This window comes from Petromyzon marinus, chromosome 74 (genome assembly GCF_048934315.1).
Source record: "Petromyzon marinus isolate PM22_M1 ecotype Great Lakes invasive population chromosome 74, UKy_Petmar_22M1.pri1.0, whole genome shotgun sequence".
In the NCBI taxonomy this organism is placed as follows: domain Eukaryota; kingdom Metazoa; phylum Chordata; class Hyperoartia; order Petromyzontiformes; family Petromyzontidae; genus Petromyzon; species Petromyzon marinus.
Window position 1 is genome coordinate 6,560,151 of NC_133740.1, and position 13,860 is coordinate 6,574,010.

General features: G+C 55.9%; 1 protein-coding gene across 1 annotated transcript in view; it reads left to right on the forward strand.

Moving 5' to 3' along the window:
- Positions 1 to 13,860, forward strand: part of LOC116958208 (formin-binding protein 1-like) — a 38,182-nt gene that overhangs the window by 7,845 nt on the left and 16,477 nt on the right. The window contains exons 3-8 of the mRNA XM_076056181.1: positions 1,369 to 1,419; positions 5,326 to 5,473; positions 6,613 to 6,675; positions 11,649 to 11,882; positions 13,414 to 13,560; positions 13,652 to 13,730. Coding sequence (XP_075912296.1) covers positions 1,369 to 1,419; positions 5,326 to 5,473; positions 6,613 to 6,675; positions 11,649 to 11,882; positions 13,414 to 13,560; positions 13,652 to 13,730 — 722 coding nt within the window. The remainder of the gene's footprint in view (positions 1 to 1,368; positions 1,420 to 5,325; positions 5,474 to 6,612; positions 6,676 to 11,648; positions 11,883 to 13,413; positions 13,561 to 13,651; positions 13,731 to 13,860) is intronic.

The window sequence follows — 13,860 nt, forward strand, 5'->3', positions numbered from 1 at the left end:
ACACTAACACACTAACACACACACACTAACACACTAACACACAAACACACACACACTAACACACACACTAACACACACACTAACACACACACACACTACCACACACACACTAACACACACACACTAACACACACACACACTAACACACACACACTAACACACACACACACTAACACACACACACTAACACACACACACACACTAACACACACACACACTAACACACACACACTAACACACACACACTAACACACTAACACACACACTAACACACACACACACACTAACACACACACTAACACACACACTAACACACACACACACTAACACACACGCACACACTAACACACACACTAACACACACACTAACACACACACTAACACACACTAACACACACACTAACACACACACACTAACACACACACACACTAACACACACACACTAACACACACACACTAACACACACACACACTAACACACACACACACACTAACACACACACACACACTAACACACACACTAACACACTAACACACACACACTAACACACTAACACACAAACACACACACACTAACACACACACTAACACACACACTAACACACACACACACTACCACACACACACTAACACACACACACTAACACACACACACACTAACACACACACACTAACACACACACACACTAACACACACACTAACACACACACACACACTAACACACACACACACTAACACACACACACTAACACACTAACACACTAACACACTAACACACACACTAACACACACACACACACTAACACACACACACACACTAACACACACACTAACACACACACACACTAACACACACGCACACACTAACACACACACTAACACACACACTAACATACACACTAACACACACTAACACACACACTAACACACACACACTAACACACACACACTAACACACACACTAACACACTAACACACACACACTAACACACTAACACACACACACACTAACACACACACTAACACACTAACACACACACTAACACACACACACTAACACACTAACACACACACACACTAACACACACACTAACACACTAACACACACACACACTAACACACACACACACTAACACACACACTAACACACACACTAACACACACACACTAACACACACACTAACACACTAACACACACACACTAACACACACTAACACACTAACACACACACACACACTAACACACACACACACTAACACACACTAACACACACACTAACACACACACACTAACACACACACACACACTAACACACACACACTAACACACTAACACACGCACACACTACTGCGTTGTGCCCCGCAGGAACCTGCAGAAGAAGTACCTGCCCAAGCGCGTCACCGAGGAGGAGAAGAGGTGAGCGGAGCTCGCCGGCCCGGCGGCGGCAAGGGGGGGCGGCGCTTGCCAGGCATCGTAGGTCCCCGAGGGTTTCGGTCCGGCGTGCCGGGGCGCGGTGCCGACGACCGGCAGCTGTCGGCGACGCGAAGAGCGGCCGGCGGTGAGCGACCTCAGGGTACGGGGTCACGGTAGCGGCGGCGGCGCCGCCACCGCTACCGTGACCCCGTACCAAAGTGATTGACCGGTAGCGGCGGCGGCGACGCTACCGTGACCCCGTACCCAAGGTGATTGACCGGAAGCGGCGGCGGCGACGCTACCGTGACCCCATACCAAGGTGATTGACCGGTAGCGGCGACGCTACCGTGACCCCGTACCAAGGTGATTGACCGGTAGCGGCGGCGGCGACGCTACCGTGACCCCGTACCACGGTGATTGACCGGTAGCGGCGGCGGCGACGCTACCGTGACCCCGTACCCAAGGTGATTGACCGGTAGCGGCGGCGGCGACGCTACCGTGACCCCGTACCACGGTGATTGACCGGTAGCGGCGGCGGCGACGCTACCGTGACCCCGTACCCAAGGTGATTGACCGGTAGCGGCGGCGGCGACGCTACCGTGACCCCGTACCAAGGTGACTGACCGGTAGCGGCGGCGGCGACGCTACCGTGACCCCGTACCAAGGTGATTGACCGGTAGCGGCGGCGGCGACGCTACCGTGACCCCGTATCGCGGTGAGTGACCTCGGTACAGGGGTCACGGTAGCGGCCGCGACCTGGTACGGTCCCCCGGTGCGGAAAATAAGAAAAACCTTAATTTAGTTTAAAAAAAAAAACAACTAAATTTAGTTCGAGCGTGTTTTTTTTTTTATTTCGTTTAGGTTTAAAAAATGTGTTCAGGTAAGATGAAATGTTTCATTAGTTGAGTTTTCGTCACACAGAAAGTGACACTCTGTGAGTGACACTCCACCCTGCGTGTGTCTGTGAGTCACACTCCACCCTGTGTCTGTGAGTGACACTCCACCCTGCGTGTCTGTGACACTCCACCCTGTGTGTCTGTGACACTCCACCCTGTGTCTGTGAGTGACACTCCACCCTGTGTCTGTGAGTGACACTCCACCCTGCGTGTGTCTGTGAGTGACACTCCACCCTGTGTCTGTGAGTGACACTCCACCCTGCGTGTCTGTGACACTCCACCCTGTGTGTCTGTGACACTCCACCCTGTGTCTGTGAGTGACACTCCACCCTGTGTCTGTGAGTGACACACCACCCTGTGTGTCTGTGACACTCCACCCTGTGTGTCTGTGAGTGACACTCCACCCTGTGTCTCTGTGAGTGACACTCCACCCTGTGTCTGTGAGTGACACTCCACCCTGCGTGTCTGTGAGTGACACTCCACCCTGTGTTTCTGTGAGTGACACTCCACCCTGTGTCTGTGAGTGACACTCCACCCTGTGTCTCTGTGAGTGACACTCCACCCTGCGTGTCTGTGACACTCCACCCTGTGTGTCTGTGAGTGACACTCCACCCTGTGTCTCTGTGAGTGACACTCCACCCTGTGTCTGTGAGTGACACTCCACCCTGTCTCTGTGAGTGACACTCCACCCTGTGTCTCTGTGAGTGACACTCCACCCTGTGTCTCTGTGAGTGACACTCCACCCTGTGTCTCTGTGAGTGACACTCCACCCTGTGTCTGTGAGTGACACTCCACCCTGTGTCTCTGTGACACTCCACCCTGTGTGTCTGTGAGTGACACTCCACCCTGTGTCTGTGAGTGACACTCCACCCTGTGTGTGTCTGTGACACTCCACCCTGTGTCTCTGTGAGTGACACTCCACCCTGTGTCTGTGAGTGACACTCCACCCTGTGTCTGTGAGTGACACTCCACCCTGTGTCTCTGTGAGTGACACTCCACCCTGCGTGTCTGTGACACTCCACCCTGTGTCTCTGTGAGTGACACTCCACCCTGCGTGTTTGTGAGTGACACTCCACCCTGTGTGTCTGTGACACTCCACCCTGTGTGAGTGACACTCCACCCTGCGTGTCTGTGACACTCCACCCTGTGTCTCTGTGAGTGACACTCCACCCTGCGTGTCTGTGACACTCCACCCTGTGTCTCTGTGAGTGACACTCCACCCTGTGTCTCTGTGAGTGACACTCCACCCTGCGTGTCTGTGACACTCCACCCTGTGTCTGTGACACTCCACCCTGTGTCTGTGAGTGACACTCCACCCTGTGTGTGTCTGTGACACTCCACCCTGTGTCTCTGTGAGTGACACTCCACCCTGTGTCTGTGAGTGACACTCCACCCTGTGTCTGTGAGTGACACTCCACCCTGTGTCTCTGTGAGTGACACTCCACCCTGCGTGTCTGTGACACTCCACCCTGTGTCTCTGTGAGTGACACTCCACCCTGTGTGTCTGTGAGTGACACTCCACCCTGCATGTCTGTGAGTGACACTCCACCCTGTGTGTCTGTGACACTCCACCCTGTGTGAGTGACACTCCACCCTGCGTGTCTGTGACACTCCACCCTGTGTCTCTGTGAGTGACACTCCACCCTGCGTGTCTGTGACACTCCACCCTGTGTCTCTGTGAGTGACACTCCACCCTGTGTCTCTGTGAGTGACACTCCACCCTGCGTGTCTGTGACACTCCACCCTGTGTCTCTGTGACACACCACCCTGTGTCTGTGAGTGACACTCCACCCTGTGTCTCTGTGAGTGACACTCCACCCTGTGTGTCTGTGAGTGACACTCCACCCTGTGTCTGTGAGTGACACTCCACCCTGTGTGTCTGTGAGTGACACTCCACCCTGTGTCTCTGTGAGTGACACTCCACCCTGTGTCTGTGAGTGACACTCCACCCTGTGTTTGTGACACTCCACCCTGTCTGTGAGTGACACTCCACCCTGTGTGTCTGTGACACTACACCCTGCGTGTCTGTGAATGACACTCCACCCTGTGTCTGTGACACACCACCCTGTGTGTCTGTGAGTGACACTCCACCCTGTGTGTCTGTGAGTGACACTCCACCCTGTGTCTGTGACACTCCACCCTGTGTCTGTGAGTGACACTCCACCCTGTGTGTCTGTGACACTCCACCCTGCGTGTCTGTGAGTGACACTCCACCCTGTGTCTGTGACACACCACCCTGTGTGTCTGTGAGTGACACTCCACCCTGCGTGTCTGTGAGTGACACTCCACCCTGTGTGTCTGTGACACTCCACCCTGTGTGTCTGTGAGTGACACACCACCCTGTGTGTCTGTGAGTGACACTCCACCCTGTGTGTCTGTGAGTGACACTCCACCCTGCGTGTCTGTGAGTGACACTCCACCCTGTGTGTCTGTGAGTGACACTCCACCCTGTGTGTCTGTGAGTGACACTCCACCCTGTGTGTCTGTGAGTGACACTCCACCCTGCGTGTCTGTGAGTGACACTCCACCCTGTGTGTCTGTGAGTGACACTCCACCCTGCGTGTCTGTGAGTGACACACCACCCTGTCTCTGTGAGTGACACACCACCCTGTGTCTGTGAGTGACACTCCACCCTGTGTGTCTGTGAGTGACACTCCACCCTGTGTCTCTGTGAGTGACACTCCACCCTGTGTCTCTGTGAGTGACACTCCACCCTGCGTGTCTGTGAGTGACACTCCACCCTGCGTGTCTGTGAGTGACACTCCACCCTGTGTCTCTGTGAGTGACACTCCACCCTGTGTCTCTGTGAGTGACACTCCACCCTGTGTCTCTGTGAGTGTCACTCCACCCTGCGTGTCTCTGTGAGTGACACTCCACCCTGTGTATCTGTGACACTCCACCCTGTGTGTCTGTGACACACCACCATGCGTGTCTGTGACACACCGCCCTGCGTGTCTGTGACACACCACCCTGCGTGTCTCTGTGACACACCGCCCTGCGTGGCCCCTCCCAGCTACACGTCCTGCCGCGCCTTCTTCGCCACGCTGCATCAGCTGGGCGAATACGCCGGGCACCACGAGCAGCTGGCTGACACGCTGGCGGACCGCGTGGTGGGCAGCCTGGCGCGCTACCACGCCGAGGCCAAGCAACAGCGCAAGGCGGTGAGCGCCGACGCCGGTGCCGGCGGGCGCCGGTGAACGTCCCCCAGCGTCGCTCCAATCGCCGGCGGCGCGAGAATCGGGGTGTCTTTTTGGTTCTCTTCGGTAAAGTCACGTGGGTTAAAAAACGAAAATAAAACGGCAAAAAATCACGACGTTTCGGCCACAACACAAGCGGGCCTTCGTCAGGTGAAGGGACCAGGCTGTCTCGAGGACAGCGCGCTGGAGTGAAAACAGAGCCAAGCTCAGACCGCGGACCTTTAAGCTGTGTGAGAGTAATTAAGGTGCCTTGACAAAGGAATTAGCGTAAAAATTTTCATTTTTTTTTATTGTTTTATATTTTTTACCCACGTGACTCTACCGAATAGAACCAAAGAGTATGGATCCTTGCAGTCACGAAAGCTTCACATCTAGAATCGGGATGTTTGTTTGAAATGTTCTTTTTTGTTATAATTATTTTACCGCGGGGTTTGTTAAACAAATATATATTTTACCGGTCCGAGGCCTCGCTGAGCTGCTGCGTAGCTGTTTTTTATCTTTTTTTCATAATGGCCCTGGACCCTGGCCATCACAAATGATGGCCAGCTCAACCACGTGGCTTATCGTCATTGTCATCACCACCACGTGGATATTTACAACAGAAGCGAAAATCTTGTAGAGACCCACGGAGACCCATACTTATCAAGACCCATACTGAAACTAACCTTAAATGTTAGCCACAAATGCCGTGGGTTGACCCACTGAGATGACTTGCGGATGCACCACCAGCTGTGGCCCCCCGCCGTGCCAGGCTAGGTGCAGGAGGTCACGGGGCAGACCCTGCAGGTGCCGTGGGTCGACCGACTGAGATGATTGGCCAGACCCACCACCTGTGCCCCCCGCTGTGCCAGGCTAGGGGCGTGGCATTGCCCTTAGGCTTGCCACCAACTCCAACCATCGCCAAACGCGTGCTCACCGGAGCGGCGAAGTATGGCCAAAACACCACGGGGGGGGGGGGGGGAGGGGTGGGGCGAGCGGTGGGGGGTGCGAGGAGGCTTTTCGCCGGTGCCGTGCCTCGACCGGGGGGGGGGTGATGATGTCACCTTTTTGAAATCGGAATCAAATCTCGCCCGCCCCCCTTATCCCCGACTCGAACCTGGCAGTTGCTGTTCGAGGGACGGCGAGCACAGCGGCACCTGGACACGTGTTGGAAGCAGGTGGAGGAGGTGAGTTGGCGGTTCCACCCCCCCCCCCCAAAGACAAATACAAAGATCCCCTGTGTAGCCTCTGATACACTGTAGCGGCAAGTAGCAGCAGCAGCAGCAGCACCTATGGAGGTGGGAACGGTACACGAGGGGGTGGGTGGCCAGCAACCACGCCCGGCCGCCTTTGTCTCCCCAGTGGCGAAGTTTGCTGCACACCGCTGCACCAGGTGCTAATTTGAGGCTGAGTTGACCTAGGTGGAGGTCCGGGACCGGTTCAGAGAATCGTCACTGGCGGTGTTGGCCGTGAGCGGGAATCGAACTCGGGTCGCCGGGTTCGTAGCGCAGCGTAGCGCTAACCACTACACTACCGCTACCCACACAGACACACAGGCACAGACACACACCAACACACACTAACACACACACCAACACACACTGACACACACACACTAACACATACACTAACACACACACTAACACATACACACTAACACACACACTAACACACACACTCACTAACACACACACTCACTAACACACACACTCACTAACACACACACTCACTAACACACACACACTAACACACACTAACAAAGAACAAAGATCCCCCATATAGCTTTAACAGACTATAGGGGCAAGTGCTGTTAGCGAGCACCTACACACTAACACACAACAACACAACAACAACCGCCATTCGCCACTAAGTGGCGGTGACGTCACCACGACGCTTGTGCCAGGCCATGTGCACCTTGAGGCCACGTGAAGTGTCGAACGCCCGCTGGCAGGAGGTCACAGGGCAGACCCAGGTGCCACGGGTCGACTGACTGAGATGACTGGCTGGTGCACCACCTGTGCCCCCTACTGTGCCAACCTGCTGTGCTTTAGCCACCCGGCGCTCCGCTCGTTGTTCTGAGCGTCGCTCCTCCGCCCTCCGTTGTTGTTGGAGGGCGACTGCCTCCAACTGCCCAGTAGCGTCCTTCACGAGCCTCCTCCACAGAGGCCGATCTTGACACCGCTGGTACCAGTCATCGGCAAGTCCACTCAGCTCCACGTCCTCCTGTACCACATCACTCCATATCTTCTCTAGCCCGTGCCACGCCCGTTTAGCCCCCTCGATCCGGCCGAACAAAAGCTGTTTCGGCATGCGGTGGCTGGGCATGCGGGCGACATGACCCAGCCAACGCAGCCTTGCCGGCCGGAGGAGCTCACCGATGGGACCTTGCTCAGATCTTTCAAGGGTTTATGAGCTCCTCACACAATCCAGCCTGGTTAAACCCAGGATGGATCGTAGGCAGGCCAGCCTAAATGTTTCCAACCGGTGAAGATGCTCCATTAAAGGGGTCCACGTTTCGCAAGTGTAGAGAAGGGAGGGAATGACCGTGGCCGAGAAGACCTGAAGCTTAGTGCGGAGCGACAGACCAGGTAGCTTCCACACAGCGTTACGCAACCGATGAAAAGATATTGCCGCTCGACTGATTCGGAGTGAGACCTCTGCTGTTAAACTGGAGCCGGTCATAAGTACACTGCCCGGGTATGGGAAACTCTCCACTCTCTCCACAACTGCCCCATCACCGATTGGGAGTTGTGGGGGTGGAGTGTCCGATGGAACAAAATACCCAGGCAGGTGCTTAGTTTTGGTGGGGCTGATGGTAATGCCCCACCTCTTAGTGGCACGCTCCAGTCTCAGCAGCAGCGTCTCCAACTCCTCCTCTGAATGAGCAGCTATTACCAAATCATCGGCATACATAATGTGGTTGAGCAATAGGGAGCCATCCCTTGACCGCACCCGGGCATCGATCAGCCTCCCATTATATCTGTACCAAATGGAGATTCCCCCGGTACAGCTCTTGAAGGCTTCACGAACTACGTGGTCAAAATAGATGTTAAATAATGTGGGAGCCAGAGGACATCCCTGTCGCACCCCAAGGTGTACAGGGAATGGCTCTGACTCCCGGCCACGTAGTTTTACCCGGGCTCGCTCACCATCATGAAGGTCCTTAATGATCGTGAGCAGAGGGTCAGGGACTCCAAAAGCACGAAGAACAACCCAGAGCCCAGGCCTACTGATGGTATCATAGGCCTTGACCAGGTCAATAAAGCAGAGATGTAGGTCTTGTTGGAATTCCCTACACCTCTGCTGTAGCAGACGGACAGAAAATATGGCATCTGTGCAGGACCGCCCTTTCCTGAAACCGCATTGGGGCTCCGCAAGCCTCTCCTCAGCTTGCCTGGCAAGACGATGTTGAATAATCCTTGCCAGGACATTTCCCGGCACACTGAGGAGTGAGATGCCCCTGTAGTTGTTATAGTCTGTGCGGTCCCCCTTCTTAAAGAGCGGGACCACCAGGGCATCCTTCCAATCCTGCGGAACCCGTCCAGTGGTCCAGATTGTTATGATGTCATATAGGGCAGTCTGTGCACAAACGCCACCCTCCCTCAGCATTTCGCTTGGGAGATCGTCTCTACCTGGTGCCTTTCCTGGTCTCAGACTCCGGATCGCCTTCAATACTTCCTCAGCAGATGGCACCTCAGCCAGCCACTCACAGGGGGTGACTTCATCCAATATTTGAGGCACCGCAGCCTCAGCCGGGTCATCCTCACTTTGTGCCACGATGTTTTCCTGGCTGAGGGATTTTCCCTCCCCCAGGACCTCACAGAAATGCTCAGCAAATCTGCGAACCTGTTCCTGGTGGTCGGAAATTGGATCACCGTTTTTTCCCCTAATGATGGTAATAGGTGTGGCGCTGCAGGTTACTTTTTTGATGGAGTTAAATAGAGATTTGTGATCACGGGCCACTGAGGCAGACTCCATCTCCTCAGCAACCCGCGACCACCACCCATCCTTGCAGCGCCTCACGGCTCTCCGAACCTCCGAGCGAAGGCTGCGGTACGCCTCCTCATTCTCTGACGTGGGATTCTGTAGCCGATGACAGTGGGCCTGTCGCTTTTTCTCAACCATCCTGAACAACTCCTCTGTCATCCAGGGTGTCTGGGGAGGTCTGGACCACGTACCCAAAGCAGCCATTGCAGCTGCATGAGTCACAGTCCTAAACCTCGCCCATTTACCCTCGACATCAGGAGGAGTCGGGGACGATGCCAATTCCAGCCGCAAGCGATGATGAAATTCTCGCTTGCAACTTTCATCAGATAACTGAGACCAGGCCACTTTAGGTTGGAATGGGGTCCTGGGTGTACACCCACCACCGGAGTGGAAGAATGGCAGGCGCATCTTACAGATGACTAGTCGATGGTCAGAGGGCAGATCAGCTCCACGGTAGGTCCTGGTGTCAAGGACATGGGCTCGCATTCGCTGGTCCGTCACTATGTAGTCCAGCAGATGTTCTTGCTTGGACCCGGCATGCATCCATGATGTTGTGTGGATGCGCCGATGCCGGAACAGCGTGTTGGTAATTACAAGCCCATGGGCTGCACAAAAATCTAGCAGCCTCCTACCGTTGTTATTGAGCTGATCTGGCCCATGCCCTCCAATCACTCCAGACCAGGTGCCAGTATCATGACCAACTCGGGCATTAAAGTCACCCAACATGATGACTCTATCCCGAGGGGCCACTTTAGCCAGCACCTGTGACAGGAGGTCATAGAAGGCATCTGACTCATCGGCTTTGCCTGCATCCCTCCACGGATGTTCATCTTCGGTGGGGGCATAAGTAACCACGACCACCATTCCTCGCCTCCGGTTGATGGGAAGCCGAACCCAAAGTAGCCTGGGGCTTACAGCTTCCCACACCTCACCGCCACGCTCCCACGCCCCCTTCATTCTTTTGTTCAAAAGAAGACCCACACCCTGTTGTCTGGCAGTCTGCTGCCCCGAGTAGAGGACTGTCCACTCCTCATGGTGGCAGGAGCCAGAGCCGGTCCACCGGACCTCCTGAATGCCGCATAGATCCAGGCGGTACCGGTCCAGCTCCCGACAGAGGAGTGGCAGCCTCTCCTCTGCAGTGAGCGTTCGAACATTCCACGTGGCCACCCGTAGTGGCTTTTCGTTGTTTCTGGAGTAGCCCCGAGGGTAGGTATTCAATCTCCTGGCTCCGCCAATTGGGGTTTGGCCAGGAGACGTCATAGACGCCTGGCCCCCCGGGGCCTCCGGCACAAGCTTAGTTGTTACATATTTCAGTTTAATTCGTGGTTTCGTGGTAATTAATTGAAGGTGGAGGGGTTACCAGCCCCTCGCACCCGTCCAGAGCCCCCGTTTAGCCCCTGTGGTGGACACATATGCCATGAGGGGAGGAGCCAATCAAAATTGGATCTCCCCCCACAGCGCTGTCCACGACAGAGTTGCCCGTCCGGCACCGCGAGGAGGTAGGGGGTTGTTTTGCCGCACACACTCTAACACACACACCAACACACACACTAACACACACACACCAACACACACACACACTAACAAAGATCCCCCATATAGCCTTAACAGGCTGTAGGGGCAAGTGCTGTTAGCGAGCACCTATGAAGGCCGGAACGGTACACGAGGGGGTGGGTGGCCAGCACCACGCCCGACCGCCTTTGTCTCCCTCGTGGCGATGTTTACTACCCACCGCACCTGGTACTCATTTGAGGCTGAGTCGACACTAACACACACTAACACACACACCAACACACTAACACACACACTAACACACACACACACCAACACACACCAACACACTAACACACACACTAACACACACACACCAACGCACACACACCAACACACTAACACACACACCAACACACACACCAACACACACACACACCAACACACCAACGCACACACACCAACACACTAACACACACACCAACACACCAACACACCAACACACACACACCAACACTCCAACACACACACCAACACACACACCAACACATCAACACACACACACCAACACTCCAACACACACCAACACTCCAACACACACCAACACACACACCAACACACCAACACACACACACTAACACACACACACACTAACACACACGCACCACCTAACCGCCACCAGAGCAAGCGCAAGTGCGAGCGGGACACCCGCGAGTCCGACCGCGCCCGGCAGACGATGCAGCGCCACGACTGTGACCCCAACTCGTCGCGCGCCGACGTGGAGAAGGCCCGCACCGCCGCCGCTGCCCGCAAGCGCGCCGCTGAGGACAGCCGCGCCGACTTCGTCGGCCAGAGGGACGGCTTCAACCGGGAGCAGGCGGACCACTTCTACAGCGTCATGCCCGCTCTCTTCCACGTAACCGGCGGCGTGATGCCGAGGCCGTGCGCGGTCGGGTGCGGTGTGGCGCCGCGGGTGTGAGCGCGGTGTGACTGTGGGTGTGACTGGGGCTGTGAGTGCGGTGTGGCTGTGAGCGCGGTGTGGCTGTGAGTGCGGTGTGACTGTGAGTGCGGTGTGATTGTGAGTGCGGTGTGACTGTGAGTGTGGTGTGACTGTGAGTGCGGTGTGATTGTGAGTGCGGTGTGACTGTGATTGAGTGCGGTGTGACTGTGAGTGCGGTGTGACTGTGAGTGCGGTGTGACTGTGACTGTGAGTGCGGTGTGACTGTGACTGTGGTGTGACTGTGAGTGCGGTGTGGCTGTGAGTGCGGTGTGACTGTGACTGTGAGCGCGGTGTGGCTGTGAGTGCGGTGTGACTGTGAGTGCGGTGTGATTGTGAGTGCGGTGTGACTGTGAGTGTGGTGTGACTGTGAGTGCGGTGTGATTGTGAGTGCGGTGTGACTGTGATTGAGTGCGGTGTGACTGTGAGTGCGGTGTGACTGTGAGTGCGGTGTGACTGTGACTGTGAGTGCGGTGTGACTGTGACTGTGGTGTGACTGTGAGTGCGGTGTGGCTGTGAGTGCGGTGTGACTGTGACTGTGAGTGCGGTGTGACTGTGGCTGTGAGTGCGGTGTGACTGTGAGTGCGGTGTGATTGTGAGTGCGGTGTGACTGTGAGTGTGGTGTGACTGTGAGTGTGGTGTGACTGTGAGTGCGGTGTGATTGTGAGTGCGGTGTGACTGTGAGTGCGGTGTGACTGTGAGTGCGGTGTGACTGTGAGTGCAGTGTGACTGTGAGTGTGGTGTGACTGTGAGTGTGGTGTGACTGTGAGTGCGGTGTGACTGTGACTGTGAGTGCGGTGTGACTGTGACTGTGGTGTGACTGTGAGTGCGGTGTGGCTGTGAGTGCGGTGTGACTGTGACTGTGAGTGCGGTGTGACTGTGGCTGTGAGTGCGGTGTGACTGTGAGTGCGGTGTGATTGTGAGTGCGGTGTGACTGTGACTGTGAGTGCGGTGTGACTGTGGCTGTGAGTGTGGTGTGACTGTGAGTGTGGTGTGACTGTGAGTGCGGTGTGATTGTGAGTGCGGTGTGACTGTGAGTGCGGTGTGACTGTGAGTGCGGTGTGACTGTGATTGAGTGCGGTGTGACTGTGAGTGTGGTGTGACTGTGAGTGTGGTGTGACTGTGGTGTGACTGTGACTGTGGTGTGACTGTGAGTGTGGTGTGACTGTGGTGTGACTGTGACTGGTGTGACTGTGGTGTGACTGTGAGTGGTGTGACTGTGAGTGCGGTGTGACTGTGGTGTGAGTGTGGTTTGAGTGTGGTGTGACTGTGGTGTGACTGTGAGTGTGGTGTGAGTGTGGTGTGAGTGTGGTGTGACTGTGGTGTGACTGTGAGTGCGGTGTGACTGTGGTGTGAGTGTGACTGTGACTGTGAGTGTGGTGTGAGTGTGGTGTGACTGTGGTGTGAGTGTGGTGTGACTGTGAGTGCGGTGTGACTGCGTCCCCCGCAGGAGCTGGAGGAGATGGAGGCGTGCCGTCTCTCCAAGGTGCGTGAGTATCTCCGCCGCTACGCCGACGCCGAGCTCAAGGTGCTGCCGGCCATCGGCGGCTGCCTGGACGAGGTCGCACGAGCTGCCGACAGCATCAACGAGAGGCAGGTGGGTGACACACCCCCCCCCTCCCCACGTGACCCCCCCACGTGACCCCCCCTCCCCCCACGTGACCCCCCACGTGACCCCCCTCCTGCAGGACTGCCACACGGTAGCCCGGCTGTACCGCTCCGGCTACGAGCGTCCCCGTGACCTGGACGTGGAGGACTCCCCCCCACGTGACCCCCCCACGTGACCCCCCACGTGACCCCCCCACGTGACCCCCACTCCTGCAGGACTGCCACACGGTAGCCCGGCTGTACCGCTCCGGCTACGAGCGTCCCCGTGACCTGGACGTGGAGGACTCCC